We start from the raw sequence: 26768 nt of genomic DNA, 5'->3' as shown, positions 1-26768 counted from the left end.
CCCGCTGCTCTCAGCTAAGGTGCAGAGGTGGAACTCTGGAAGCACCTTGTTTGCTCTTTGCTGTCTGTATTCTACGCATGAAGTGACTTCTTGTGGAATAAAAAGCAATGATTTAAAAACAGTAGGCTGTAAGATTGCCAGTGTATGGAGAGATCTGTGCAGGTTGGGATTGCTTATGGTGATAGGTGTCTGTAGGATTTAAGCAAGGATGGTACAGATTTTAAAAATAGTTATGTTTCTCTTGCTGGTTGATTCAGGAAAGTTGTTACATCTTATTTGAACCTACATCAGGTCACAATGGAAATGAAATGATGGTAGGGATTTATAGTACAGGATTTCAAGATTACAATTACAAATTTACGATTTATTTCTGAATGATGGGAAAGAATTGCACTGCTTTGCTCCACAAGACCTTTGTCCCATATGGCACATGGCATAGATCCTTATGCAAGTACATACCTCAGTCTGAGTCAGAACTGTGTTTTGTCCGGAACGTTGAAATGTCAAAGCCTGAGTCTTGAAATACTCTTTGAATTTCAGATCTGTGGTGTGGAAATACGAGACCGTCATGTTGTAAAATAATGGCTGTGTGTCAGTAGGAAACTGTATAATTAATACATACGAAATTCTTGTGGATTTTTTGCCTCTCAGTGACATTTAAAATTCTCCTGATTTGAAAGGAAGCTACGAATGATGGAGTTGTAGTTAGCTGACAGCGGTGATTACACTGCTATTTTCAGTTATGTGCTATTTTCTTAAATTCAAAACAAAATTTTCTGCCTTTATAGGTACATTTTTTCCTGCTTGTTTATGAGAAAATGATAAGTCTCTCAATTGCAATATGTACAATATAAATCTTAAAAATCCTAATACAAACTGAGAGTAAATTTAAGAGTAGATTGTTTGCATTTCATTTGGCCTCTAAAGCCGCCAGTCAAGTCCTGGTTCCACTCTGTGTGGCTTTATAACTACCATGATGAAGATGTTTCCAGATACTCCCTAGATCCTGCAGTAAAACTGAGCTAAAATGCTGAGATGTTTCCTAGAAGGCACCGTGACACTGATTTCAGTGAGGCCAGGCTTTCCCTGGCCAATTGTCTCTTCCTGGGCCTATTTGAAGTACTTCAAAATACCTTCTTCTGGAAGATGGTCTTTTCTACATATAAAATTAATCGTGATGTAAATAATGAGAGAGATGAAGAGTCACAAACTGTTCTCAGGCAGAACTTTTCAAGCAGCTGAATATGTTTTACTCAGGCTGGCTGAGCTTCCTATCCAATTGAATTTGAATTGTTGAGGTTCAGTTCAGGATATGGTGAGTCTTTTAAAATGCTAGTTTCTTTTAATATTCAGAAAAGCCAGTTGAAGTGGAGTTTATCTTGTCTAAAATAATGTTGGGAACTAGAAATAGGAACATTGTTAAGAACCACTTTGGAGGGAGATGTTCTGCAGTGTCTACATTTCTTCTTTACAAACAGATGCTACAGATTTTTCCTTTAAATTGTTGGACTTAGTAAGTACTTGTGTTGAAAGGATTTTTATTCTATAAATTGCTTAGGTCACTTCATTTGCTTTGGGAGTTGTTGTTGATGTTTATGTTGTTCAAGCTAAATTCAACTGAAAAGTTGTGTTCTTCATTTTAAGGAAAGAAAAAGGATACAGTTCCTGGATTTTGTAGATGAAAACCATGCAAGATTTTATAATTGTCCCCAAAAGTTAAAAGATCAAATGCCTATTTGTTTTTTCATGAAAGTTTTCTAAAAGTCATGCCTTGTACTTTGCATGATCTATTGTAATGTTAAATAGAATAGCATTCTCAACTAAAGAAAGAAACTACTATGGTTTACAAATAAATCACAAATATTTATTAATAATATTAAAATTTTTTCATCAGTGTGTTTTTGATATATTTTTAAAATGTGCTTGCTGTTTAGACAATACCTGGAAAGAATTACTCAGTTTCATCTTTGCATCTTGCATATTTAGGTTTTAAATTTACTTTTGTGGAGCTATGATGGCTTGATTAACATGACTGTCCAGGTGTTCAATTTCAGATTTAAAAGAGTCAACAAATACTGGGAGTATTTGGAAAAGTTTAATTATCTATACTTTTTTTTTTTTCTGGACCTGAATTTTGAGCAAAGAGAGCTGGCAGTTTGTTAGCACTCTCAGTGTAAGAAGAGTAGTCATTCATATATTTGTTTGTGTTATCCAGTCTTTTTCTAGGATATGTAAAGACTAGGAGTTGTGTAAACATACTTTTGCAGCAAAATAGTGTATTTCAGCAAAATGGGGACAAGAAAGCCATTTTAATTCAAAGTATTTTTTTCATTATGTATTTGATTGGAGCTTTTGACACAGTGACATGGACATTGTTACACTGTCGGATGTGGCTGTTCTCATCAACTGGTCTGTTACAGCAGTGGTGTGACTTTGAACTTTGCTGTGATGAATAATATGGTACATAGCAGTTTTATCCTGATGTATAAATTACATTTTAAATATTACTTAACATTTCTTTGATAGTAGTCACAAGCTTTCCTTTCTGTATACTTTCTCCATCTGCTTCCTTGTTTTCACCTCTTTCTTCCTTCTGTCTTACTCTTTGAGTCATTGTCATCCGTGTCACATTGCATTTTGCTGTCACCTACTGTTCCTTTGCTTTCTTGTTTCTTTGTGTCATGCCTTACATATTTGGTGAAGAAAACTTCTCAAACTGGGCTTTTCATGGTCCTGCAGTTTGTGTGCTAGAGTTTGAGGTTGGCTGCCTTTAGCAATATCTTCTGTTGGAGGAAGGAGGAGACAGGAAAGGGACTACTAGCAATATGCTAAATGTCGCATGAAACACACAGGCAGTCTGTACTCTGTTCTGCACTTTGGCTGTCAAGCTCCTGAAGAAAGAAGACTACATCATAAAAAGTGTCGGGAACTTGGTTCAGTAAATGGCTTTTCACTCTTTTTGGGTTGGGGTTGAGGGAATCAAGACAAGCTAATGCGTCATTCCCCCTAAAATGTCTGCCTGCCTACCTTGATAGGTAGACTTGATACCTGATGTCTGTCTGTCTGGCAGGTGAAGAAAGAAGATAGCATGATCCTCACAGATGCGCGGCAAGGAGGATGGGGAGAAGGAATGAGCTAGGTGTGATCTTTGGAAATTACGGTCAGATGATCTCGAACTGTGAGTAGCTCTGGCTGTAAATAGGCAGGAAGAGGTAGTGGAACAGCAGCTGTACCTGTCAGCAGTCATGTGACCGTGTAGGTGAGAGTCGTCAGAGGCACATCACTTACCATTACACTGTTGTCATTCACAACCAGCTTGTCATGGCTTAACCTGGCAGCCGGTGATGAGGACCACACAGCTGCTCACTCGCTCCTCCCTGCCCTGCGTGGAATGGCAAGGAGAATGGACAAGAAGTAGAACTCATGGGTTGAGATACAGTTTAATAAGACATCAAAGGAAATAATGACAAAGAATATGCAAAAGAAGTGATACACAGTCCAGTTTTTCTTACCACCTGGTGGCTGACTGCACTGTCAGTCCTTGAGCAGTGATTGTGGAACTCAAGGAAACTCGTGGAACTCCCAGAACTTGCGGATTGCTGCCCCCTGGCCAACCCCCATTTATATACTGAGCATGATGTCTATGGTATGGAATATTTCTGTTGGCCGGCTTGGGCTAGCTGCCTGGCTGTGCTCCCTCCCAGCTCTTGTACACCTGCTCAACAGCCAAACATGGGAAAGTGGAAAAAGGTCCTTGGATTTCTTAGCAACAACTGGAAAACATTGGTGTTGTCAACATTCTTCTCATACTAAATCCAAAATACAGCAGCTACTAGGAAGAAAATTAACTGTATCTCAGCCGAAACCAGCACACAGCCACAGAGCAAGAGCTACTGAGTTTAGCTCTTTTTCACTGTTCTGTTTATTAAGAGACACGGCAGGGAGGATTTCAGAGATGACTGTGCAATTAGCTGTCTTTAAGAAATTATTTTGTTAGAATGCCCTTTATAAGCACAGAAGATTATTTCATAGTTCTTTTCATCTCTTTCCCACAGTAGGTTTATTTTTTTATTGCGTATTTACTGTTAGTTTTTACATTCTGAAGAGACAAGTGGATTCCAGTTGGGTTGAATGACTCTGAAGGAGATGTATTTTTGGTGCATTTAGTTTAAATGTATTCTGTAGTTATAGTTATGAGTCCATTCCTTTATGTTTCTGATCTGTGTAAGTTTTGTGAACAACAACAATTTGACCACTAGTATTTTTTTGAAGGTTGGGTGCTCTTACCTCAGTATTTAATTCTTTGTCTTAAGACAGTTGCTGTATTGTATTTAGTTTATACTTTAACAAGTTGGTGCTTTTCTTTACACATACTCAAAGCAAGTATGGGACATTGCCTAAAAACTTCAGTTATTTCTTTAAAAATGGATTGGTTTAAAAAGTGCTTGCTTCAGAGAGACCTGATTCCTGATCAATACAAAGCTGGCGATACACCAAGTGAGGATACACTGCCCTCTTGTATGTCCTCCCCTCTCCAAATACTTAGTTATTTGTTTCTGATAAGCCCTATGGCCACTTATTTTTCTTTTTCTACTAATCCCTTGCATTTACTGTATTTGTAGTTTTTTTGTACCATTCTCTTCTCCACTCAACAGTAGCAATTTGTCTTCCCTTTTCTGTATATTCTTCTGCTTTTTCTTTCAATCCACTCTGAAGCGTAAGGACAAATTTAGCAACATTGCTTCTAAGCAGAAATGCTCTCTACAGTGCACTGCGTGCAGAATGAAACTCTTCCAGCACACTGAAGAGACGTCACTTTGATCACTTCTAAGTAGGAACATTCTGCTAGCATTGCGTATCAGTTGTTGAAAAAGAAGTAATCTATGAAAAAAAGTCCAGAAGCTTTAAGCCATCTGTTGGTTATTTCTTAATTTAGTACATTATTTTGTCTCTTTTGTGTGTGTGAGATCAGAATCTCTTGCCTCATGTTACTGAGCAAATCTGGAGCCTTTCCTGTTGCTTTGGTGGAGATACATCGCCTTATGTATGGATTTTGTTATGATTTGTTTATTCTGTGTTTAACACATGGAAAAAACCTATCTTTAGAGGGCAATAGCTGTAGTTAGTGGTGCCCTTGGCCATAAATACTGTCTTTAGAGGAAAAGATGGTTAACCTTCTTGTGGGATTTTTTTTCTTTATGCTTGCTCCAGTAAATGATGTGAAATACAATCCCAATCTTAAATTCCTTTCTTGCATCTGTGTTTTTCTTTTTTTCATTCTCTCTTGGTGGTCTGCATTGAAGTATTTCCTATCCTAATCAAACTGGGAGAATCAAGAACTTGCTTCCTCTGTGTTATCAAAAAAGAGATGCAGAAGAGTTTTGTCCTCAGTTTTTGTATTTGCATATAGACATTCCAGCACAGTAGTTTTAGACGTGGTTAAAAATTTTATAAGCATTTGTTTGCCAACTTCAGGTTTATTTTAATGTATTCAGATATAATATATTTTCAGCTTGAATGTGTTTTATTTCTTAAATTCCCTAGACTAATAAGGGCATAGGAAGAAAAAGGAAGTAATATGAGTAGAAGCAAAAAAAGAGTTTCCTTAAATCTGTTTTAGACTGGATTTGGGAAAGTGCCACGGTACTTTGAACTCTTATTGTCTGCAGTGGGAGCTGAATGCTCTGTATCAAATAAGAATTATTTTGTGTATTTCCTTGGAAACTATACGGAACCATCCAGTAACAGATTCTTGCAAATGAAGCTTTGTTTACATTTTGTAATCTGTGTGTACTGATTTAAAAGCTAATGGGTAGGTTTTCTATTGTAATGGTATTGTTCTTCAGAGGCCTCATGAATACTTCAGTGTTCTTTACTTTTTCTGCTATTGGAGAGATCACTGTCCTGAAAGTTTCAGTTTGTGTCCTTAATTTGAGTGAAGAGTTCAAAATTTTAAAAGAAAAAATTCCTACCCTTTATATTACGTAAGTCTGTTTTGACACGTTTTCTGGACAAGTTTTGAGAAAAAGGATAAGTAAATATAAGAGCTTAATGCTTTTTTGCACGTTAGACAAAAGCATGGGGCTTTGGAACAGTATGTGATTACTTTGAACATGCCACAACTTGCTGTATGCACCTGGGCCAGTGGCTTACGTACCTTCCAAGAAAGGAAAACACTTGATAAATATTTGGTACTACCTGATAGGATTGGGACCCTATTATGTTTCAGCTCCCCTGTTTGTAAATGGATGATGTTTGCCTAGATTATTGGGATGCTGAGAACACAAGCCTGGAGCAGGATCAGTACCGTTTGCTGCTGTTTGCCTGTCCCTTTTCTTTTCATATAGCTTCCCTTGGTCACTGTGCTTTTAAGACAGCTGTGTTACATGTATTTGTAAGAGTGAAAAATGATTAACACTTACTTTTGTCCAGTGTTTTTGTGTTACATATGATGAACAATCCCCAAAGTGAAGGCTAGATTAAATATCATGAACACATTTGAGTCACGTGTTTGAATGAAAATGCAGTCATGTCTTTATTTGTGCTTTATAGGAAGAAAAAGCGTCTCTCCTGCATCGTACTCAGGAAGAAAGGAGAAAACGAGAGGTAAAGTAGACTGTAAGCGTTTGCATGTACACTGGATTTTTCTTTAATATAGTAATATTTACAGTTCTAAGTGCTTCATTCTGCTGCAGTCATACTTAGTTGAGGAATGTTTTGTTTCAGTTTGCAAGTTCTGCATATCCTTCCAGTATATTAGAAATGACAAACTGTTGGACTGCTTGTAAGATGCTACCTAGAAGTGATTTTCATCTCAAAAGAAGGTAGTTAAGCGTGCACTGGGTGCAAAGGGAGTTTTGCCTTTTATTTTGGTGCTCATTTGATCTAGTCTTTATTGAGAAAAGGCAGGTATTTGGATAGTGCATTGCATTTTTTACCTTGTCCATAATTATTGCTATGGGTTGATCTTGGCAAACGGTCTTCTGCTCCTGGTTCTGCTGTGGTTTCGTGGATGACCTTCAGCAATTCGCTTCCCCATTGTGTGCCTCAGTTCTGTGGAGGTAAAATCAGAACCATGATACTTCAGTGCATCCTGAAATGCTTTGAAATCACCTGAGAATGGAGGAGCAGTGAGAAGTTGTGAGGTTTATGTGAGGGTTTAGGAAATCTTAACATGGGTTTGAGATGGAAGCTTACTGTCATGGATAATTCAGTGTGGAATAATGCAGAGGAGGAATAGGCATTGAAAGGAAAAAGACCAGTTTTAAAACATGAATATATGTGGCAATATGAAAACCAATTTAGTAGTGTGGAATTAAAATGGATATGTTAGTCATTTCCCCCCCCCCCCCCCCCGATTGGAGTAGAAACAATTTTAGTCTTAAAAATTATTTTAAAAATCTTAACTATGTAGTTTTCATGCTAATCAAGACAACAGAGCTGTTTGCCCCTTAAATATATGTTTGACCCTTGCTAGATTAAATACAGGCTCTGCAGTGGCTTCTCTCTTTCTGAAGACAGTTAGTGCTTTTTTTCTTTCCAACCTGGATGTATAATTATGGACCAAGTTGAAGTATGAATCACAGAATCACAGAATGGTAGGGGTTGGAAGGGACCTCTGTGGGTCATCTAGTCCAACCCTCCTGCCGAAGCAGGGTTACCTACAGTAGGCTGTAGAGGACCTTGTCCAGGCGGGTCTTGAGTGTCTCCAAAGAAGCAGACTCCACAACCCCTCTGAGCAGCCTGTTCCAGTGCTCTGTCACCCTCAGAGTAAAGAAATTCTTCCTCATGTTCAGATGGAACTTCCTGTGCTTCAGTTTGTGCCCATTGCCCCTTGTCCTGTCGCTGGGCACTACTGAAAAGAGCTTGGCCCCATCCTCCTGACACCCACCCTTCAGATATTTGTAAGTATATATTAGGTCTCCTCGCAGCCTTCTCTTCTTCAGGCTGAACAAGCCCAGCTCCCTCAGCCTCCCCTCATAGGAGAGATGTTCCAGTCCCCACACCATCCTTGTAGCCCTCCGCTGGACTCTCTCCAGTAGCTCTTCATCTTTCTTGAAGTGGGGAGCCCAGAACTGGACAGAGTGCTCCAGATGAGGCCTCACTAGGGCAGTGTAGAGGGGAAGGAGATCCTCCCTCGACCTGCTGGCCACACTCCTCCTAATGCACCCCAGGATCCCATTGGCTTTCTTGGCAGCCAGGGCACACTGCTGGCTCATGGTTAACCTGTCATCCACCAGGACACCCAGGTCCCTCTCCACAGAGCTGCTCTCCAGCAGGTCCACCCCAAGCCTGTACTGGTGCATGGAGTTGTTCCTCCCCAGGTGCAGGACCCTGCATTTGGCTTTGTTGAACCTCATCAGGTTCCTCTCTGCCCAACTTTCCAGCCTGTCCAGGTCACAGAATCACAGAATGGTAGGGGTTGGAAGGGACCTCTGTGGGTCATCTAGTCCAACCCTCCTGCCGAAGCAGGGTCACCTACAGCAAGCTGCACAGGACCTTGTCACGCTGAATGGCAGCACAGCCTTCTGGTGTATCTACCACACCTCCCAGTTTGGTGTCATCAGCAAACTTGCTGAGGGTACATTCTAACTCTTCATCCAGGTTGTTGATGAAGAAGTTGAACAAGGCTGGGCCCAGTACTGACCCCTGAGGGACAACACTAGTTACCAGCCTCCAACTAGACTCAGCGCCGCTGACGACAACCCTGTGAATTCTGCCATTCAGCCAGTTCTCTATCCACTTCACCGACCACTCATCCAGCCCACACTTCCTCAGCTTCCCTAGGAGGATATTATGGGAGACAGTGTCGAAAGCCTTGCTGAAGTCTAGGTAGACAAGATCCGCGGCTCTCCTCTCATCTACCCAGCCAGCCATGCCATCGTAGAAAGCTATCAGATTGGTCAGGCATGATTTCCCCTTGGTGAATCCATGCTGACTACTCCTGATAACCTTCTTTTCCTCCACTTGCTTGTTGATGACCTCCAGGATAAGCTGCTCCATCACCTTTCCCGGGATGGAGGTGAGGCTGACCGGCCTGTAGTTCCCTGGGTCCTCCTTCTTGCCCTTTTTGAAGATTGGAGTGACATTGGCCTTTCTCCAGTCCTCGGGCACCTCTCCTGTCCTCCAGGACCTCTCAAAGATGATGGAGAGTGGCTCAGCAATGACATCCGCCAGCTCCCTCAGCACTCGTGGGTGCATTCCATCGGGGCCCATGGATTTGTGGACATCCAGATCGCTTAAGCGATCCCTCACAGTCCTCCTCGACCAAGGGAAAGTCGTCCTCTCTGTAGGCTTCTTCTCTTACCTCCGGGGCCTGGGACTCCTGAGGGCCTGCCTTGGCACTGAAGACTGAAGCAAAGAAGGCATTCAGTAGCTCTGCCTTCTCTACATCCTCCATCACCAGGACACCCGCCTCATTCAGCAGCGGCCCCACATTGTCCCTAGCCTTCCTTTTGCTGCTGAGGTAGTTGAAGAAGCCCTTCTTGTTGTTTTTGACATCCTTTGCCAGCTTCAGTTCCAGGCAGGTTTTGGCCTTTCTCGTTGCATCCCTGCACGCTCTGACCACATTCCTGTACTCTTCCCAAGTGGCCTGCCCCTCTTTCCACATTCCATGGACCTTTCTCTTCCACCTGATCTCCGCTAGAAGCTCCTTGTTTAACCATGCAGGTCTCCTGCCTCCTTTGCTAAATTTCTTTCTCAGGGGGATGCACTGCTCCTGAGCATGGAGGAAGTGACGTTTAAAGAGCGACCAGCACTCTTGGACCCCCCTGCCTTCGAGAGCCCAGGCCCACAGGATTCCTCCCAGTAGCTCCTTGAAGAGGCCAAAGTTAGCCCTCCTGAGGTCCAAGGTTTTGATCCTGCTTATCGCCCTGCTTCCTCCACGCAGGATCCTGAACTCGACCATTTCATGGTCACTGCAGCGGAGTCTACCTTCGACCTTCACATCCTCCACCAGTCCCTCCTTGTTTGTTAATACAAGGTCCAGCAGCGCGCCTTTCCTTGTTGGTTCCTCCACCACTTGCATCAGAAAGTTATCATCGATGCTCTGCAGGAACCTCCTGGATTGCGCCTGCCTAGCTGTATGGTCTTCCCAGCTGATGTCAGGGTGGTTGAAGTCCCCCATGAGAAACCAGGGCCTGTGATTGTGAGGCTGCTTGCAGCTGCCTGTAGAAGGCCTCATCACTTTATTCCTCCTGGTCAGGTGACCTGTAGTACACACCCACCGTAATGTCACCTTTATGAGCCTGTCCCTTAATTCTAACCCACAAGCTCTCAACTCCTTCCTCATTTGCCCCCAGGCAAAGCTCAATGCATTCCAGTTGCTCCCTCACATATAGAGCAACTCCACCACCTCTCCTTGTTGGCCTGTCTTTTCTAGAGAGTCTGTAGCCATCCATGACAGCATGCCAGTCATGCGAGTTGTCTCACCATGTTTCTGTGATGGCGACCAAGTCGTAGCCGTCCTGCTGTATAATGGCTTCCAGCTCCTCCTGTTTATTGCCCATGCTACGTGCATTGGTATAGACACACTTGAGCTGGGCTGTCAATCTCACCCCTGACCCTGGCACACCAAGCCTTGGCTCATCCCTAGTGAGCTGGGCGATGTCCCCTTCCCCCTTCGAACCTAGTTTAAAGCCCTCAGTGAGCCCCGCCAGCTCATGGGCAAGAATCCTTTTCCCCCTTTGAGATAGCTGCGATGCACCTGTCGCCAGCAGGCCCGGTGCTGTGTACACCTCCCCGTGATCAAAGAAGCCAAAATTTGACTGATGGCACCAGACCCTAAGCAACCTGTTAACCAGGTGAGTTTTCCTGCCCCTTTCAGTGCTGTTCCCTGCCACTGAAGGGATTGAGGAAAACACCACCTGCGCCCCTGATCCCTCAACCAGTTGCCCCAGTGCCCTGAAGTCTCTTTTGATGGCCTTGGGACTTCTCTGTGCTATCTCGTCCCCGTTACTAGGATTTCACTAGTTAGTTCAGAGTACTCTGTTGTGAATCAAATTTATGATCAGTGAGTTCTTACCAACATATGCAAAGAGACCTTTTTGTGCTTCATAAAGTTTTTGCCATATATCGAAATAACCCATTCAGTTGCTTAATTCAGCCTGCTGCACAGCTGTTGCAAAGTCGTATACTCCTGTCTGTATATGTACACACAGATGCACAATGATTTTCTGTGGCATTTATCAGATTCTCACAAAATTAATTACTCCTCTGAGAATAAAATCAGTTATGACTTTTAAAAAAATGCCTGTGGCAGAATCTTAGCAGTGACCTCAGATTTAAAACCTTTGAAATTACAGGTCACTAATTGACAATTATGTATTCTAGGATAAAACCTGTATCTAGAGAGAAGGAGAACATACCTACTAAAAGTCGAGCATTACATTATGAATATGAAGAGACAGTGCCTCTCTGTAATTGAAGCTGTCCTGCTTGCTACCATACTTTGCACTTTTACTGTTAGATACTTTGGAGAGAAAAATATCCTTTGGCCTATCAAAATTTTGATTTTGGTCCATGCTCTAGAGGTAATTAGAGTCTTTCAAGTATATGCTTATTCAGAGAAAATGCTTTAGGAGCTGAGGTTTCAAAGAAAAGTAAAATAAGGCATTGAACATCAGAATTCATCTGATATTTCTCTGGTCAGTTCAGGCTAAGTTCTTAAGTTGGATGGTATCTTTATGGCACCATAAATTAGAAATCAAATTTTTGCTAGTTGAAAGTTTATGTGAACTTCCCCAAATGTATCTCAGTGACATTTATAAAAACATTTTGGTGTTTTGTTTTGCTTGGTGGCCCTCAGAATTATGGGTTTACTATAGTCCAAGGATTGATTAGGTTAAAATTTCTCGTCTCGAAGTAGGCTTCTCTGATGAACTCTGGATCTTCCTACTTTCCCTTCCTCAACCACTGCTTTGTAGCTCTAGGTTCATAAGTGACTATTTTATTTACTTCCCTCTTTCGTCCTGTAAGAAACTGTATGGACATCAGTAGAAACCTAATTACAATAGCCACTTCCCTTAGATATTTATTGTGATGGGATGTTGTCAGAGGACTCGTTGAGTGCTCATTCCATGTTACCTGAAGCAAGCTGGATTTCAGTTCCTCAGAAAGGGAGCCATGGTAAAGGGATGATTTTAACTACTCTTTCTAGCTGCTGAGGAAGACATCATAAAGTGACTCACTGTATATGTTTGGTTTGAAGGCGAGAGCAAGACTTTCCATTACACTTTATATTACATTATTAGTTTCCATGTTGTCCTCCTGGGCTTAAAGCATTAAGCCTCATTTTCCTTTTGACAGTAGTATTGTCTCCAAATAACACTGGTTGGTTGGGTTTTTTTCCCCACATCTAAACTGCACCAGCTTTATAATACTGATATATTATTTGAATGGAAAGAAATAAGCAGGTCTTCAGTGTTAGCTGATCTATGCAGAATCACAGAATGGCAGGGGTTGGAAAGGAGCTTTGTGCATCATCTAGTACAACCCCCCTGCTGAAGCAGGGTCACCTACAGTAGGTTGTAGAGGACCGTGTCCGGGTGGGTCTTGAATATCTCCAGAGAAGACGACTCCACAACCCCTCTGAGCAGCCTGTTCCAGTGCTCTGTCACCCTCAGAGTAAAGAAGTTCTTCCTCATGTTCAGCTGGAACTTCCTCTGCTTCAGTTTGTGCCCATTGCCCCTTGTCCTGTCACTGGGCACCACTGAAAAGTCTGGCTCCATCCTTCTGACACCCACCCTTCAGATATTTGTAGGCATTTGTAAGGTCCCCTTTCAGCCTTCTCCAGGCTGAACAAGCCCAGCTCCCTCAGCATTTCCTCATAGGAGAGATGCTCCAGTCCCCTCACCATCCTCGTAGCCCTCCACTGGACTCTCTCCAGTAGCTCCTCATCTTTCTTGAAGTGGGGAGCCCAGAACTGGATGCAGTGCTCCAGATGGGGCTTCACTAGGACAGAGAAAGAATGGTGTCGTCAAATTTGATGCATTCTTCAACATTTTAGTATTAAGACTTTGTCTAATGAAATACAAATGTGTTTATTTTGATTTCTGTGGTATTATGCACTTACTGAGTATGAAAAATTCTTTTGCAATATCTTAATGGTAAATTTACACTTAAAAACATAAAAAACTTTCTCCCCGATTTACATGTATTTGGATGCAAACCTTCAAAGACTTTATTTTACTAATGATTTGTGTTTAATTTTAATGAAAAAAAAAATCCTTTTGAATAGAAATATATTTGATAAAATTATAGAAATTAGAGTCAGTTCCACAATCTTGACTTCGAATTTCTTGCTGTGTTTTACAGGAAGAAAGGCGGAGACTGAAAAATGCAATAATAATCCAGTCATTTGTAAGAGGATACAGAGACAGAAAACATCAAGTAAGTACTTATTTATTTATTTAGAAAGATGTGAAACAATTTGCTGAAAATGAGACGCTCTAGTAATTTCAGTTGAAAAATTTTCACTTTTTGGAGTATTGTGTGTGCCCACAAAGTGCAGATTCTTTTTCTTTCTTGACCTTTTCATTCAAACCTCAGTGTTTTAGTAGATGGATGTTTATTCTGCAAAGCATGTATGTGACAGTGAAATTCAGCGTGATTACACAATGTTTTTTCTGAGCATACAATTAGGTATTAGCAGCTGTCACACACCGGTGGAGCTTTTCCCTGAATATGACTAAGGTGTTAGTTTAAGTCAAAAAGGTGTTTTTTCTAAGCTGCTGTTGGATGGATTATTGTAAGAAAGAGTTGTATCTGTTTAAATTCACTAGTATTTATTGACTAAACTAGATGAAAATGTCTGATGTGATTTTTTTTTTTTTACTTGAAAAGTGACAAATTTGTTGCAGCGTGTACTTTCTGAATTACAGAAAGCAGTTATGGCCTTAACTATGACATTGTGTGTGTGTTTTGATCTCTTAGCAAATATGTGTTGTATCCATTTTACTACTTTGCTGCCACTTTGGATGGGAAACGGAAATGAACTTTTAAAAATTTTGCATGTCTTTTTAAAATCATAACCATTATTGATGTATTGATGCATGTCTTTTTTTTTTTTTTTTTGGAAGTATGCTATCCAAAGAAGTGAATTTGATCGCTGTGCAAATTTGGCCCAGTCTGGAGGAACTTTTTCCACTGCTAATGGAGCTAATTTGACTCTTCTAGTTCGTCAGTTACTCTTTTTCTATAGACAGAATGAGGATTCTAAACGTTTGGTGAGTACTGTTACATTCTTTGATCCATAGTATTTTTATTTCATGCACTTTTAAAGTACTCTTTCATTTAAAAGATTTTGAAGGGGTGCAAAAAAGGCTTTGACCACTTTACTAAATTCATTCAAGAATTCTGGCCTTTGCTGTCCTGCGCTCTGCTTTTTTTGTTTAGACAGAATAGCTTAAAATTAGATTTTATATGTGCACGCGCACACACAATCTGTGAAATGGAGCCTTGAAAATCCTGTGTGTACTACTCACAGTACTTTATTAAAAATAATATACTTCTTCTAGAATATATTTTTAAACAGTATTTTCCACATAGCCCTACAGTCATTCCTAAGGTGTTTGGGTTTTTTTTTTCTTTTTTTTTTTTTTCTTTCACTGGTCAATAATGCTGACATATCAATTGCAAAGTCACCACAAACTTCCCAAATATACAAGTAAGTGTGATTCATAGTGGGTATTGATAATGGACATACAAGAATTACGACTATTTAAAACCAAAAAATTAACAGATAAATTTATTACAAGAAGAAAGTTATTTGTAAGTGTAATTAAGTCTTAACTTTGAAAGTTTAGTACTGGCAGTTGTGTAGTTTGTGTTGTGTAACACTTTTTTTCCCCTCAGCGGAACATGATTGTCTTATGTTGTGTTTTTTAAGTCCTCCAGAGGTATCCAAAACAGGATTGAAGTATTACTGTCTGTGTTGCAATAAATACTGTAACTTGTTATAAACAGTAAACTTGTGCATATCTTTTCCCAGGTATGGATGTGTCAGAATTTAATTAAACAGAGTTCTCAGTTTTTGAAGCAATTGGATGGTCCAGACAGGCTTACTTGCTTATTCCAAATAAAAAGACTGTTGGGGCTATGTTGCAGGTAAATTCTTTTTTTCTATGTGCTACTGTCTAGAAAGTATTCAGAAATTATGTTGGGCACCTGTTTGTTTCTTTTTGCAGGAGGTGAAGTAGTAAATACAAATTTATTTTATGGAGAGGTCTGTTTATGTAAAACAAATATATAGGCCGTGGTAAAGGATACTTGTTCCTGTGTAAGGACAATGGAATGTTCTGAAGCTCCATTGACTTTCAAGTTCAACATGTGCTTAAGGGATGCCCTGCCTAGGCATAGGCTTAATTATGTTCTTAACTGTTAGCATATAGCGATATCATTAGCAATAATTGTGGAAACCAGAAGGTTTTCTTGACAACTGATAGTGATTAGAAGGTATTGTCTGAGTTAGCCTGATGTTCCAAGGATGTGCTTTGGATATACTTTGTTTTAAAACTAATATTATTTAAGATGCCTTCCTCATGCTTTATTTTGAATTTAAGGCATGTTAAGTAGTTACACTGCTGACTTCAGCAGTACATTTATTATTTGTAGTGGGAGGATCACAGAAAGGTGAATTTATCAAGACAACTTGAACAGCTGGCAGCTAAAATCTAGTTTTGGAAGATAATATATTTGCTTCTATCAATAATAGGAGCTAGTTATGCTCTCCAGAGCTTTAAAATAGTGGACTTCTTAATTTTGGGACTTTTTTAGAAAATTGTTTCATTCAAGTCACTGAACTTTGTGTTATAATTGTGCATACTGTATGTATAGTAAATAGTGACACTGGATACTAACGAAAGCTTGAGTGGTGGGCTTCAAAGTCCACATACAGTGGAACACAGCTGTGATGTCACTGGATTGGATTGTACATTTTCACTACAGTTGAAGTTGTGGTTTTGTAAATGCAGCTCTGTTAGTATTCCCACGCTCCTGTCCTGACTGGGTGATGTGGGAAAACAAAAGGAGAGAGCTGTCCCTGCCTATGCATATAGGGAGAATGGAGGAAGAAGGTCTTCTTAAATTTACCTTGCTGGCATGAGGATGGGTGTCCGTACTTGCTTTCTGAGCTACTTCAGTTTTCTGCAAAAGCCCGTAAAGTGAGCAGTGCGACAGGTAGCCAAAAAAGTGTTTCCCTCGGATAGGTTAAGATTCATGAGAAGCTGTAGCTTTTGATGCTATGGAAAATAAGGTGTGTGCATAATATCATAGCAAAAAATAGTAGTTTGATTGCAGGTACATCTGCAAGAAAGGTCTTGTTGTCAAAGTATGTTTTTTTCTGTTCGGTGAAATGTCTTAGCTATGGTGTCAAAATAATTTTTGCTGATAGGTCCCATCTTTCTGAATGGGAAAGAAAACACATTGTTAGGGCAATTATACCTGTACACATCTCATAATAATAAATCTTTTTAATTCTAAACAGGCTCTTAATCCTCACCATTTCTGTGGTTACTGGGAGTTACTTCATAAGCAATTTGCTAAAAGGATGGGGATGGTTGTATTTTTAATATTTCAGTCTGTAATCAAGGACATACTGTTTTAGTTATACATATGATGTTCCCCAGTGCTTGTTCCCAGCCCATATTGCTCTGGGGCTTTCGTGACTTCATTTTTAATATAGGTAGTAATACATGTTGGAAAAGCATGTATTATTCTTTGCTTCTCTTCCAGTTCATGCAGTAGACCTCCAAACCTGTCAGGTCATTGAAAGCAAGAATTTAGCAGGATTTAAAGAGAGAGTGCCAAATTCCACCCTAAAATCAGGAATTATTGTTATAAAGGTGCCAACAAAAAGATGTAGCTAAACTACTGAGAACACTTGGAAACCAAGTAGAAATAACTTATTTTAAGGTGAATGTGAAAAGGTGTTGTTTTTTTTTTTGTAGTTTTGTTTTTAAATCGGTGTGCATATGCCTGTGGTGAAATAAGAGAAATACCTTGTTAAATAATTTTGATTTTATTTTGTTTATAGGCTATTGCAAAATTGCAATGATGACAGTCTGAATGTTGCACTTCCTATGAGAATGCTTGAGGTATTTTCATCTGAGAATACGTATTTGCCTGTTTTACAAGATGTCAGCTATGTGACATCATTAATTGAACAAATTTTGCACTACATGATTCAAAAAGGTAGGTAGCTAGGAGCTAGAAGTTCTGGGAAATACTCAAAAATGAAACAGAATGTGTAATACCTGAAGACCATATTGTTTAATCACATTTTGCCTTTACCACAGACACGAAGAATTAAGCGCTGCATACACTAACCTGTACATGAAATGGATATTTTGCTTGTAATGAGATCATTGCTTGAGAAATTACTCTGGAAATCCTGTTTATAAATTTTATATTCTACCTAGTTACTTAAACAGACTTTTACCACGGATTTTGAGAGTAGGTGGTTTATTACCTAACAAAAGTTTTATTCCAGTAGATGTTTACACGTGTGCGTGCATGCACACATGCCCATGTGCATATGCACACATGCACACACACTGTGGCAGATCTAAGCTTTAGCTGTGTAAAAGTTGGTCATTGTTTTGCAGTACTGTTCACTATTAACTACTGATGTTCATTATTATTGTAAATTGGCATTACCTTTGCATCCTGCTAACACTAGAGATGCCTTAGCAAAGAGGTGGTGACTTAGCTTTGATTTCTCTTGTACCATCATCAGCAAAACTGTTTGCCAAACTGCAGTCAGTTACACCTTTTTTACATACTGAAAGTTAATGAATTGTGTAGTTTTCACCAAAACTGTTTTGTAGAAAAGAAACCTTATTACTGTGGGAATGTGCAAAAAAAAAAAAAAAAAAAAGTTAATTTGGCATTCTGATACCGTAGCTTGAGTTTGCAAGACTTGTGGATGGGGAGAAAAGACAAAAACATAATGAAATTAACATCTTGAATCCAGCTTCATTACTATAAAATGTAAAAAGAGCATCTTCCAATTTTGTTAGCTAATTACTGGAATAATTCTGTGTTGGTAAATTTTAGGGTGCGTTCAGTGGACTAGGCTATCTTACTCTGTTACTAACGATTTGGTTTTAACTACTACATGTTGAAGTCACTGAGAAAAAAAAAAGACTGTTATTGTAGCATGTTTATTTTACTTGTCTAGGCATAACTAAAATGCTAGAAGTATTTGTGTTTGTCTCATTGCTTAGTATATAATAAGTATAACTTGCAAAATACTTTTATACTTGTTCTTTTAGTATAATATTAAGTCCTCACAACTGATATATGAAAGTTTATCAAATGTTAGATCATAAATTCTAGTAAAAAAATTCAGCTCCGATCACTTAAAACAAAAGGAAGCAGTTGTGTGCAACTACAAATATTCCATCTCCTAATCAGTTATGATGGCTAAGTTGTAAAGAATCTGTAATCAGCTTTTATTAGTATATGGTTTTGCATGTAGTTTTTCTTCCATGTGTGTCTTGTCAGCATTGCTAAGTTATTCCTTTATGGTGACTTCCACTTGTTGCATTTTATGTGAAGTTCAGTAGTCCCTGACAAAGGGTCTTAGACTGGACCTCTCAATGGTGCAACACTATGCGTTTACAGGGGTTCCTGTGGTAGTGGAACTTGCATCTAATTTTAGGAGTTCATTGAGAAAGAGGAAATTGGTTTAAGAGGAATGAAACCACGTGATTCCATTTGTACTTTAGTGAGACAAAAATAGATTACCCTCTACAGATGTCTTTATGGCTTGAGTGGTAATGCATTTTACTACTATTTGAGAGATCCCTGGTTTGGGAACAGTAATTATGTTCTTCAGCCTGCTAAAGCAAGGTGTTTGCAGAATTGAGACATTCTGGCAACAGGACTCTTACCTGTATGATGCAGTTATGTTTTGGAGTAGAGAGGAAAATTGGTAACTTCTGAAAGGGTGGAAGGACAACTGTCAAAAACATGACTAGAGTCGCTCAGAGGAGAAGAGGACATCTTTTCCTTAGGTCATTGTTTAAAAAAAATCATATTATTCATCAGGAGGAGTGGTCAGTCTTTGAAAATCAAACTAACTCTGAATGCAATTATCTATATGATTTTATAAAGTGATGTTTCCAGAGAGGCTGCTGGTGTGTCCTGTGAGTTACTTGAATATGACTTGGACTGTTGTAAAAAGTCTTCCTAAGTAAAGCTTCATGCAATGAATTGTAAAGTATTTTTCAAGTTAAAAATGTTAAGTATGTAAGTTTTTTTATACGGAAAAGAAGAAAAATAATAGTGTATGTAAAAAGTCGTATTTCTTATTTGCAGGCTACTACAAGTCGCTTTATTTGTTAATTAACAATAAGCTTCCCTCAAGTATTGAGTATTCTGATGTTTCTCGAGTCCCTATTGCAAAAATACTTCTGGAGAATGTTCTGAAGCCATTGCACTTTACATATAGCTCCTGTCCTGAAGGTGCAAGGTAAATAAAGATAATATTAAATATTTGCATACTTTCTTGTTATTGTCAGAGGTGCATAGTTTGTTGTTGTTGAGTGTCTATCTGTTCTTTCAGTGCAGTTCACTGATTTATTTGCAGTAGTTACAATTTTTTGGTAATGCTGTACATTTATGAAACAGTGTAGTTTCAGGTGTGTTTGACAAAAAGGCAATTAAAGGCTGAAGACTACGATAAATAGAGCACAGAGAGTAGCAGGTATGACAGTACGTAGGAACATAGGTGTGGAAAAACTTAGATGAGAGCTGAGATGCAGCTAAGGGCAGATGAAAAGAATTCTAGAGCTGGAAAGAACTTTGTGACAGAGGAGCTGAGGTTTATGAAGAGAAATACCTAAGTTATAGCTTACAAGAAGAAAGAGTCAGGTATGTAGAAAGAGAACAAAAACCAAACTCTGGTTTTATCACGTGATAGTGTTTTGTGTTGAAGTATTTTGGGGGGGGAAAGACGAATTGTGTGTTTTGAAGCTTTTATTTCAAGAATATAAACAACAAATTTAACTTCAGAATAGTTTTCTGTGAGTTCATGAAAATTTTAAAGGATAAAATTACATGTAAGATTGTCAGGAAAAGCATGTAGTGTAAGAAGTTCGTTGCTGAGAAATCTTTGCAGTCTTCTTGATGGACGTATTCAAATTTGCAAATTGATGTATTATTCCGTGGATATAATTGTGGACAATTTTGCTTGTATTTTCTGTAAAGACAGTTTTTCTTCATTTCAGGCAGCAGATTTTTGCAGCCTTCACAGAGGAGTTTCTGGCAGCACCTTTTACAGATCAGATATTCCATTTCATCATTCCAGCGCTTGCTGATGTGCAGACCATTTTCCCTTATGAACTCTTTCTGAATGCACTGTTATTAGCACAAAGTGGATGTTCAAGAAGAAGTGATCAAGCTCCATGGCTTTTTTACTTTGTGTTAACAGTTGGAGAAACATATTTGGGTGAGAAAGCTGAGTGGCCAATTCACTGTTTTTTCATATTTGACTTAATATGTTATGTATTTCCACAACATGGTTCATTGCCAAGCAAAAAAGACAGTCTGTAGATAGAAGTATTGAAGGTATCCGTTTTATTAGCTATTCTTAGCCTTTTCAGTTAAGAATACACTTACTTTGGGAAGATTTGGCATAATGTTTCGGTCAAGTCTTTGTGGTAAAATGTGTTTTATGGTACTGTGTGATCTGACTAATGATCTTTTACTTCATTGTATGTGCTATAGGATCCCTTTCAGAGGAAGGACTTCTTGTGTATTTGAGGGTACTCCAGACTTTTCTCTCTCAGCTGCCTGTGTCTACTGCTGGTACAAATTGTCAAGATGCAAACAGTGATTCTGAAGATGAGGATGAAGAGATCAGTAAAATGACAACTACACCAGTAAGCACTACAGAATTTCTTTGAATGAATTTGTATGATAGCAGCAGCAAATACTGGCAAAAACATGCATACCTGTCTTGCCAAAAGAAGAGAAAAAAGACTGCTTTGCTCTGCTGAGGGCAAGATGAAGAGAGAAAGTAAGGAAAAGAAAAGGTTGAGCTCCACTCAGTTCTGTGCCAGGAGACAGCATTCCTCTTTGTACACTTCTGGTACTATCCAGACATGTGCATTAGCCACCCTGAAGTTTTTTTTGTTGTTTGTTAACCCTTGGATTATGAATGTGAAAATACTGTTTATAAAGAAACTTACAGTAGACATCTATTTCTGGATTTCGTGTCCAGTGCTGACTGATGTCAGCGGGAAAGAGATGACTATTTGCATATGTTATGCCAGTAAATGATCTTGGCTTATTGTGTCGAAGTGTTGCAGAACATGCTTATGTTAAAGGAAGGCTGTCCCACAGGCCTAAGTGAAAAGAGCAGTATCACAACCCAGCAGTTGCCTACCTAGGGATTTAACTTGGCTCTTGGGTCTGATACTTTTAAGAATGCTGCTGGGATATACATAATGTGCTTGTGTTTTTATTATTGTACAAGAAAACTTTATGTTCTAGTAAAATTCTGAAGTTTTTTTTTTTAAAAAAAGGGGACACTTGATAATTGAAAAGACTTCAAGCAAATTTTTCTTTGATATGTTTGTAGGGTGATGGGAGAATATCAGTTCAGTACATAACTGAGGAGTGTCTAAAGAAGTTGGATACAAAGCAGCAGACAAACACTCTACTGAATATGGTTTGGAGAGATTCAGCTAGTGAAGAGGTCTTTACCCTCATGGCATCAATCTGCCACACGCTAATGGTACAACACCGAATGATGGTGCCAAAAGTCAGGCAAGTATAAATAATAGTGATGTTGAACTGTAGTACCTCTAAAATTGGTTTTATTAAATAGACTTGTTTTAAATACCTGTGGGTTTTTTTCTGTGCTTTCTTTGGTGATCAGCTGAAGTAAATAAGAATTTCAGAATTTAAATAATAATTCCAGGAAAACCAAAGACTAGATTCATTCAGTTTCTTATTTTTCTTTGTGGTCATTGTGCTCTCTTTGGAGTAATCACTAAATCCAGAAGTGTAAGGTCTTGATTGCAAATAAGTTAGTATCTATCACCACATTGAGGACTATGGAAAAGGTAGCATTTGTGATCAGAAAATTGCACACAAATAGGTTGCAGAGATTCTTGAAATGAGTTTATCTGTCCACTTGCTCAGAGGCAAGAGTTAAGTGCCAGTCTAGCAGAAGTTTGTGTAGCTTGTTTTTAAAACTTTCAGTGATACGGATTCCAGAGTCTTTCTAGCTAGCTGAGTGTTGAAACCGGCTTGTTCTCTACCCTCTTTAATATACACCCAGGAACTCTTTTGCTGCCAATTAAAACGATTCCTAACTATTAAAAATTAGTGGTGGTGTTTCGGAAGGGCTTTGGCACCTGAGATGGACATAAAAGACTTGTTCATTTGTACAGCATTCGTTTACAAAGACTGCAAACCACAAATGTCAGTAACAATGGAAGAAGATTTTTAACCTTTGTATTATCAGACTAAGACCCATAAGTATTAACACTGTTCTGATGGTGCAAGAGGTTAGAGTAAGTATGTAGTTGCTTGTAGTAAAGTAAGTATTTAGGGAATGTTGTAAACATAGTCAATTCAAACTGCATTGTAAACAGTGATACGGAAAACTAATTAGGTGCTATCTTAGCCCAGTGGTGTTTATAGCTGTTAGAGGAAGTGAGATGTCAGTGAAACTGTGATTGCTCCATTAGGGTAATTAGTTCTTTGTGGACTAATTGTATTAGAGCAGGATGTGAGACCTGAAGATCATAGCAGCAGTTGAATTAGTATGCCGGCTTTATTGTTGTGAGTAGTGCATTGCCTTGGATAGTAATTACGGAGTTTAAATGCATCACTGCTTTGACTTGAGGTTTGCTGGTGAACTGTGTGGAAAAGGGTGTTTAATGAATAAAGGAGTCACACAGAACTTTAATTGTATGAGTATGGCATCTATTTCCTCTAAGAAGCCATATTGAGTCTTTGCAGTTATTTGTCATAACAAGCTAGTTACACATTTGATAAATTCAGGAGTTATGGAAGCTCTACTCAATGTCTTAGAATGGAAAGCAATTTACAAATTGCTTTTGAATAGCTCCAAAATAGTTGAATGTACCAGTTTTAGAAATAAGTTGTAGAGATGCTAAGATTAGTGTCAGTAATACCAATGGAATTACTTCCATGGTCAAAATGAAGTTAATTCATACAGGTATTTGGTAAATTAAAGTAGACACTTAATTACTAGTTCTGAGTTCCAAGTCACTCATAAGTGTTGGGTTTGCCAAGCATCGTGATGTCAGGAGGTGTCAGTCTTCTGTCCTGCTCTTAGTGCGTTTTAGACCTGGCCTAAGTTATCAAGCAGCTATTCTAAACACTCTTTTTCAAAGGACCTGTGTTGTTTTAAACGTAGGAAATGATGTGCTGTTTCAAAAGACAATTAAAAGATTTTTTTGTCATTAATTTCCACTTTTTAAAATTGCCTGGTTATTTTTTATTGCTCAGATGATTTTGTCAGATTTAGTGATAGTCTTTTGAAAGATGCTTCACTTGTTTTGAAACTCCTAAATGACTTAATATTCAGAGTAAAGTGTATCTATTTAATTAAACCACGTAGAAATAGTTAAGCAGAATTAATTTATTTTAAATTATTTTTAATATATTCTAAGAGCTCAGAAATGCTGTTTTATTTTCTGTTTGGAAACGTACTGGGTCAAGTGGTTTAAAAGACAGGAATGGTTGTTACAAAGACTTAACACTATTTACAACTTTAATAGGAAAATTATGATAATTAAAAACAAAGGCTGCAAATCTGAAAAGTGGCATGCTAAATTGGGTAATAACTGAAAATAATTTTTCAATAACTGTAAAGAAAATTAGGCGAAGGTTGACACAGGCTTTGGAAGGGAGGAAATAAATACTCTTTATTGTTTTAATAGTTTTGAGGCTTTTTTCCTTCTTGAAAAACGAGAAGAAGCTCATATTATAGACTTATGTCACTCCATTAAAGCTGAAAGGTTTTTCTGCTTGTGGCTGCTCAGTACATCTTTGGTTTGACTGATAATGATATTATATGATGTTGGTGTCGCTGCATTAGCTCGGTGGTTTCTTTGGTTTTGCAAGAGAGAGCAACAGAAAACAGAACAAGATACCCGAAAGTACAATGTAGCTTTGAACAGAAGGAGCAAGCCTCTACATTTCCTTTCTGATTCTCTGCAGAGAGTGTTGTCATCCAGAGGTGGATTACTGGCAAAGCACATTGTTTTGGATTAGTCATTAGGAGTTTATCAATAAATTCTGAGTAAGTTCTGGAAAGATGCAAGCAAGCCCAGTTAAAGAAAAAGGCTACAAGACTGGAAAAACCTAGCTGTAGCTAGTGTTCAGTAAGCCAGATGAGAGGCATAGAATAAAATTCTGATTGTAATGAAGTCGTTGGGAATTGCGCTTGTTTTCAGAGGGGTAGGACTTTCATTCTTTCCCTTTAAAATTTATATATATTATTGAATACAGTTATTAAAAAAAATAAACCACAAAAAACATGAGTCTTGGAGCGTAGTTCTCATTATAAAGAGATTTGCCAGGCTTTTGTTCATCAAAACTATAAATAACTAGTAAATTCTGTTTCTGCAAAATATTTAAGGGGCATAGTTTAATACCACAGACCTCAGGCCATCACTGTGGCTTAATACTGAATAGCAATGGAATCTGTGCTTGTACTGGGGCTTCAGTTGCTATCAGCCATCTGATGAATGCTCCAGAGTAATTGCTAATCTTGAGTTAACAGTTTTATACTGACGGCACATTACTACTGTTTGATTAACATAACATTGCTAATCGTAACTTGTGGTTGAAAGTTGTTTGGAAAACTGGCATTCTGGTATAATATCATGTTACAGCCTGTCTTCATATGTGTGCTGAAGATACTGAGGCTTTACATGAGGTTGTTCTAGTAGTTGTTTAGGGAATTTCTTACACTGTTGTGTTTTTCTTAAAACCAGAAACATTTTATATTGCATTTTTTTTTTTAAGCTTTGTTTTGCATTCTTGGTCCAGTATCAAGAGAGGCAGAAGCATAAAGCAGCCTAAATAGCGATCTAGTTCATTCAGCGATGGCTTTGCATGCTGTCTCGTACCTGTGACACCTTGCAGTTCTGAAGTGTCAAAGTCTGCTGCCCCGGCAGTGGTGACCTTTCGCAGACTGTATGAGCTCCGCTCATTCTAGTGTATTCTCTTCATTAACTTAAATGGTCTCAGTGGGAAACTGGGCCCAATTTATGACCTAGACTGAAGATCTTGCCTTTAACTAATTAACTTGCAGTGGTGCCTTAGCTAAATTAAGCTTAATGGGTCATTTAATCTGTCCCATTGCGCAGGAGGAATTTGACACTTTTTTAAAAACAGAGGTGCCCAAAATATGGTTCTGGCAAGAACACATAAATCATGTGGCCTTTGTGGACAATTAGATACCTAGGGAGAGTAACAAGGGTTCTAAATAAATGATCGTTATGTACTTACTTTTGGGAGCAGATAATTTAATTTGGTGTGATTAAAGTAGATGCTTAACAGAAATCACTGGAGTGAATTTAACTCTGTCGTAGCCTGTGGCTGAGACAATGTGCATTTTTCCATTTGAAAGGAGCTTATCCTTTCTGGTAGCTGAAAAATGGTTATTCTTCCAAACTGCAGTGCTGAATCTGAGTATTGAACTTTAGAGAAAATCTATTAATGAATCCATTATATAAAACCATGTATAATGATCTCATAACAGAGGAGTTGGCGGCATTTGGTGGTATGCAGTGAGATTTTCAAGAAAAATGCAGAACCGTCAGATGGGAGGGCTAAAAACCCAGGGTGTAAACTTTAGCCACTTGGTTTGTTTTTAGAATAGTATGAATACTGAAAATGCAGCTCCTTAGTTAGACTGTAAAAATTTACAGGAAAAGAAATGATGTCTAATCTTTTTCATTTCTACTGTTTGTGTGTATGGTTCTGATCAAGATTGTATGGGCACTCAAGCTTTACATTAAGTGATCTCTGAACTTTGTGGATTGATAATGCTTTGTCTTCAGGGTAGATAAGCTATCCCTGTAATGTTCTGCAGTTTATCAGCAATTGTTATCTTGTGCTGTGTCATTTTAGTGTAGTTCTATCTGGAAATGCTGTTTTTTAGCAGATGCACATCTTTTTTCTGCCAAACCAAAAGAAGTAATGAGGTAGATTTTGACCTATTTTAATTCTCAAAGTTTTTATTTTTTACTTTTTAATTTTTTAATTTATTTTTTAGGCTTTTTCTTCTTTTTGCAATGTAAAGCAAAAATTTTGAAACTTTGTACTACAGCTAATTTCTTGAAATTTTGCAGAGATAGGACTTACCAAGGCCATCCTTGCATTGTGGATTTTTTTGTTGCAATTGTTATGTTCTACTTTGAAAGCCAGTTTCTGTACTTGGAGTGGGAGGGTAGTAGGGTGTTTCTGCTCTCGTTGCTTTCTCAAGGGATTATATTTCAGGTCAATCTAGTGATGTAATATTTTTGTAACACAAGGCCTAATTTACCCTTCTGTATTAGTTTGCAGTGTTGTTCTTATTTTCTGGTAACAGTATGGAAACTTTAGAATTGATAAACTCATCTGCTTCATACTTCATCGATATTTCACAATGACAAAATAGGCTGTATGATAACGTTTTCTACCACGTTTGCATTTTTGTATTTAACCGGATTTTCAGGGAAGGGAAATGTGAAAGTTGAATGCATTCAGCATTTCTGGAATCGGGCCACGAAATA

The 26768-nt window shown here is 38.5% G+C and overlaps 1 protein-coding gene across 2 annotated transcripts in view; it reads left to right on the top strand.

The window, feature by feature from the left end:
- UBE3C (ubiquitin protein ligase E3C) overlaps positions 1–26768 on the top strand; it is an 82570-nt gene that overhangs the window by 4266 nt on the left and 51536 nt on the right. For both annotated transcript variants that reach the window (XM_075419765.1, XM_075419764.1), the window contains exons 2-10: positions 6553–6606; positions 13315–13389; positions 14079–14225; positions 14990–15105; positions 17033–17190; positions 19321–19474; positions 20232–20452; positions 20731–20885; positions 21587–21774. In XM_075419765.1, coding sequence (XP_075275880.1) covers positions 6553–6606; positions 13315–13389; positions 14079–14225; positions 14990–15105; positions 17033–17190; positions 19321–19474; positions 20232–20452; positions 20731–20885; positions 21587–21774 — 1268 coding nt within the window. The remainder of the gene's footprint in view (positions 1–6552; positions 6607–13314; positions 13390–14078; positions 14226–14989; positions 15106–17032; positions 17191–19320; positions 19475–20231; positions 20453–20730; positions 20886–21586; positions 21775–26768) is intronic.

This window comes from Opisthocomus hoazin, chromosome 4 (assembly GCF_030867145.1).
Source record: "Opisthocomus hoazin isolate bOpiHoa1 chromosome 4, bOpiHoa1.hap1, whole genome shotgun sequence".
In the NCBI taxonomy this organism is placed as follows: Eukaryota; Metazoa; Chordata; class Aves; order Opisthocomiformes; family Opisthocomidae; genus Opisthocomus; species Opisthocomus hoazin.
This window is presented reverse-complemented; position numbering and strand designations above follow the sequence as displayed.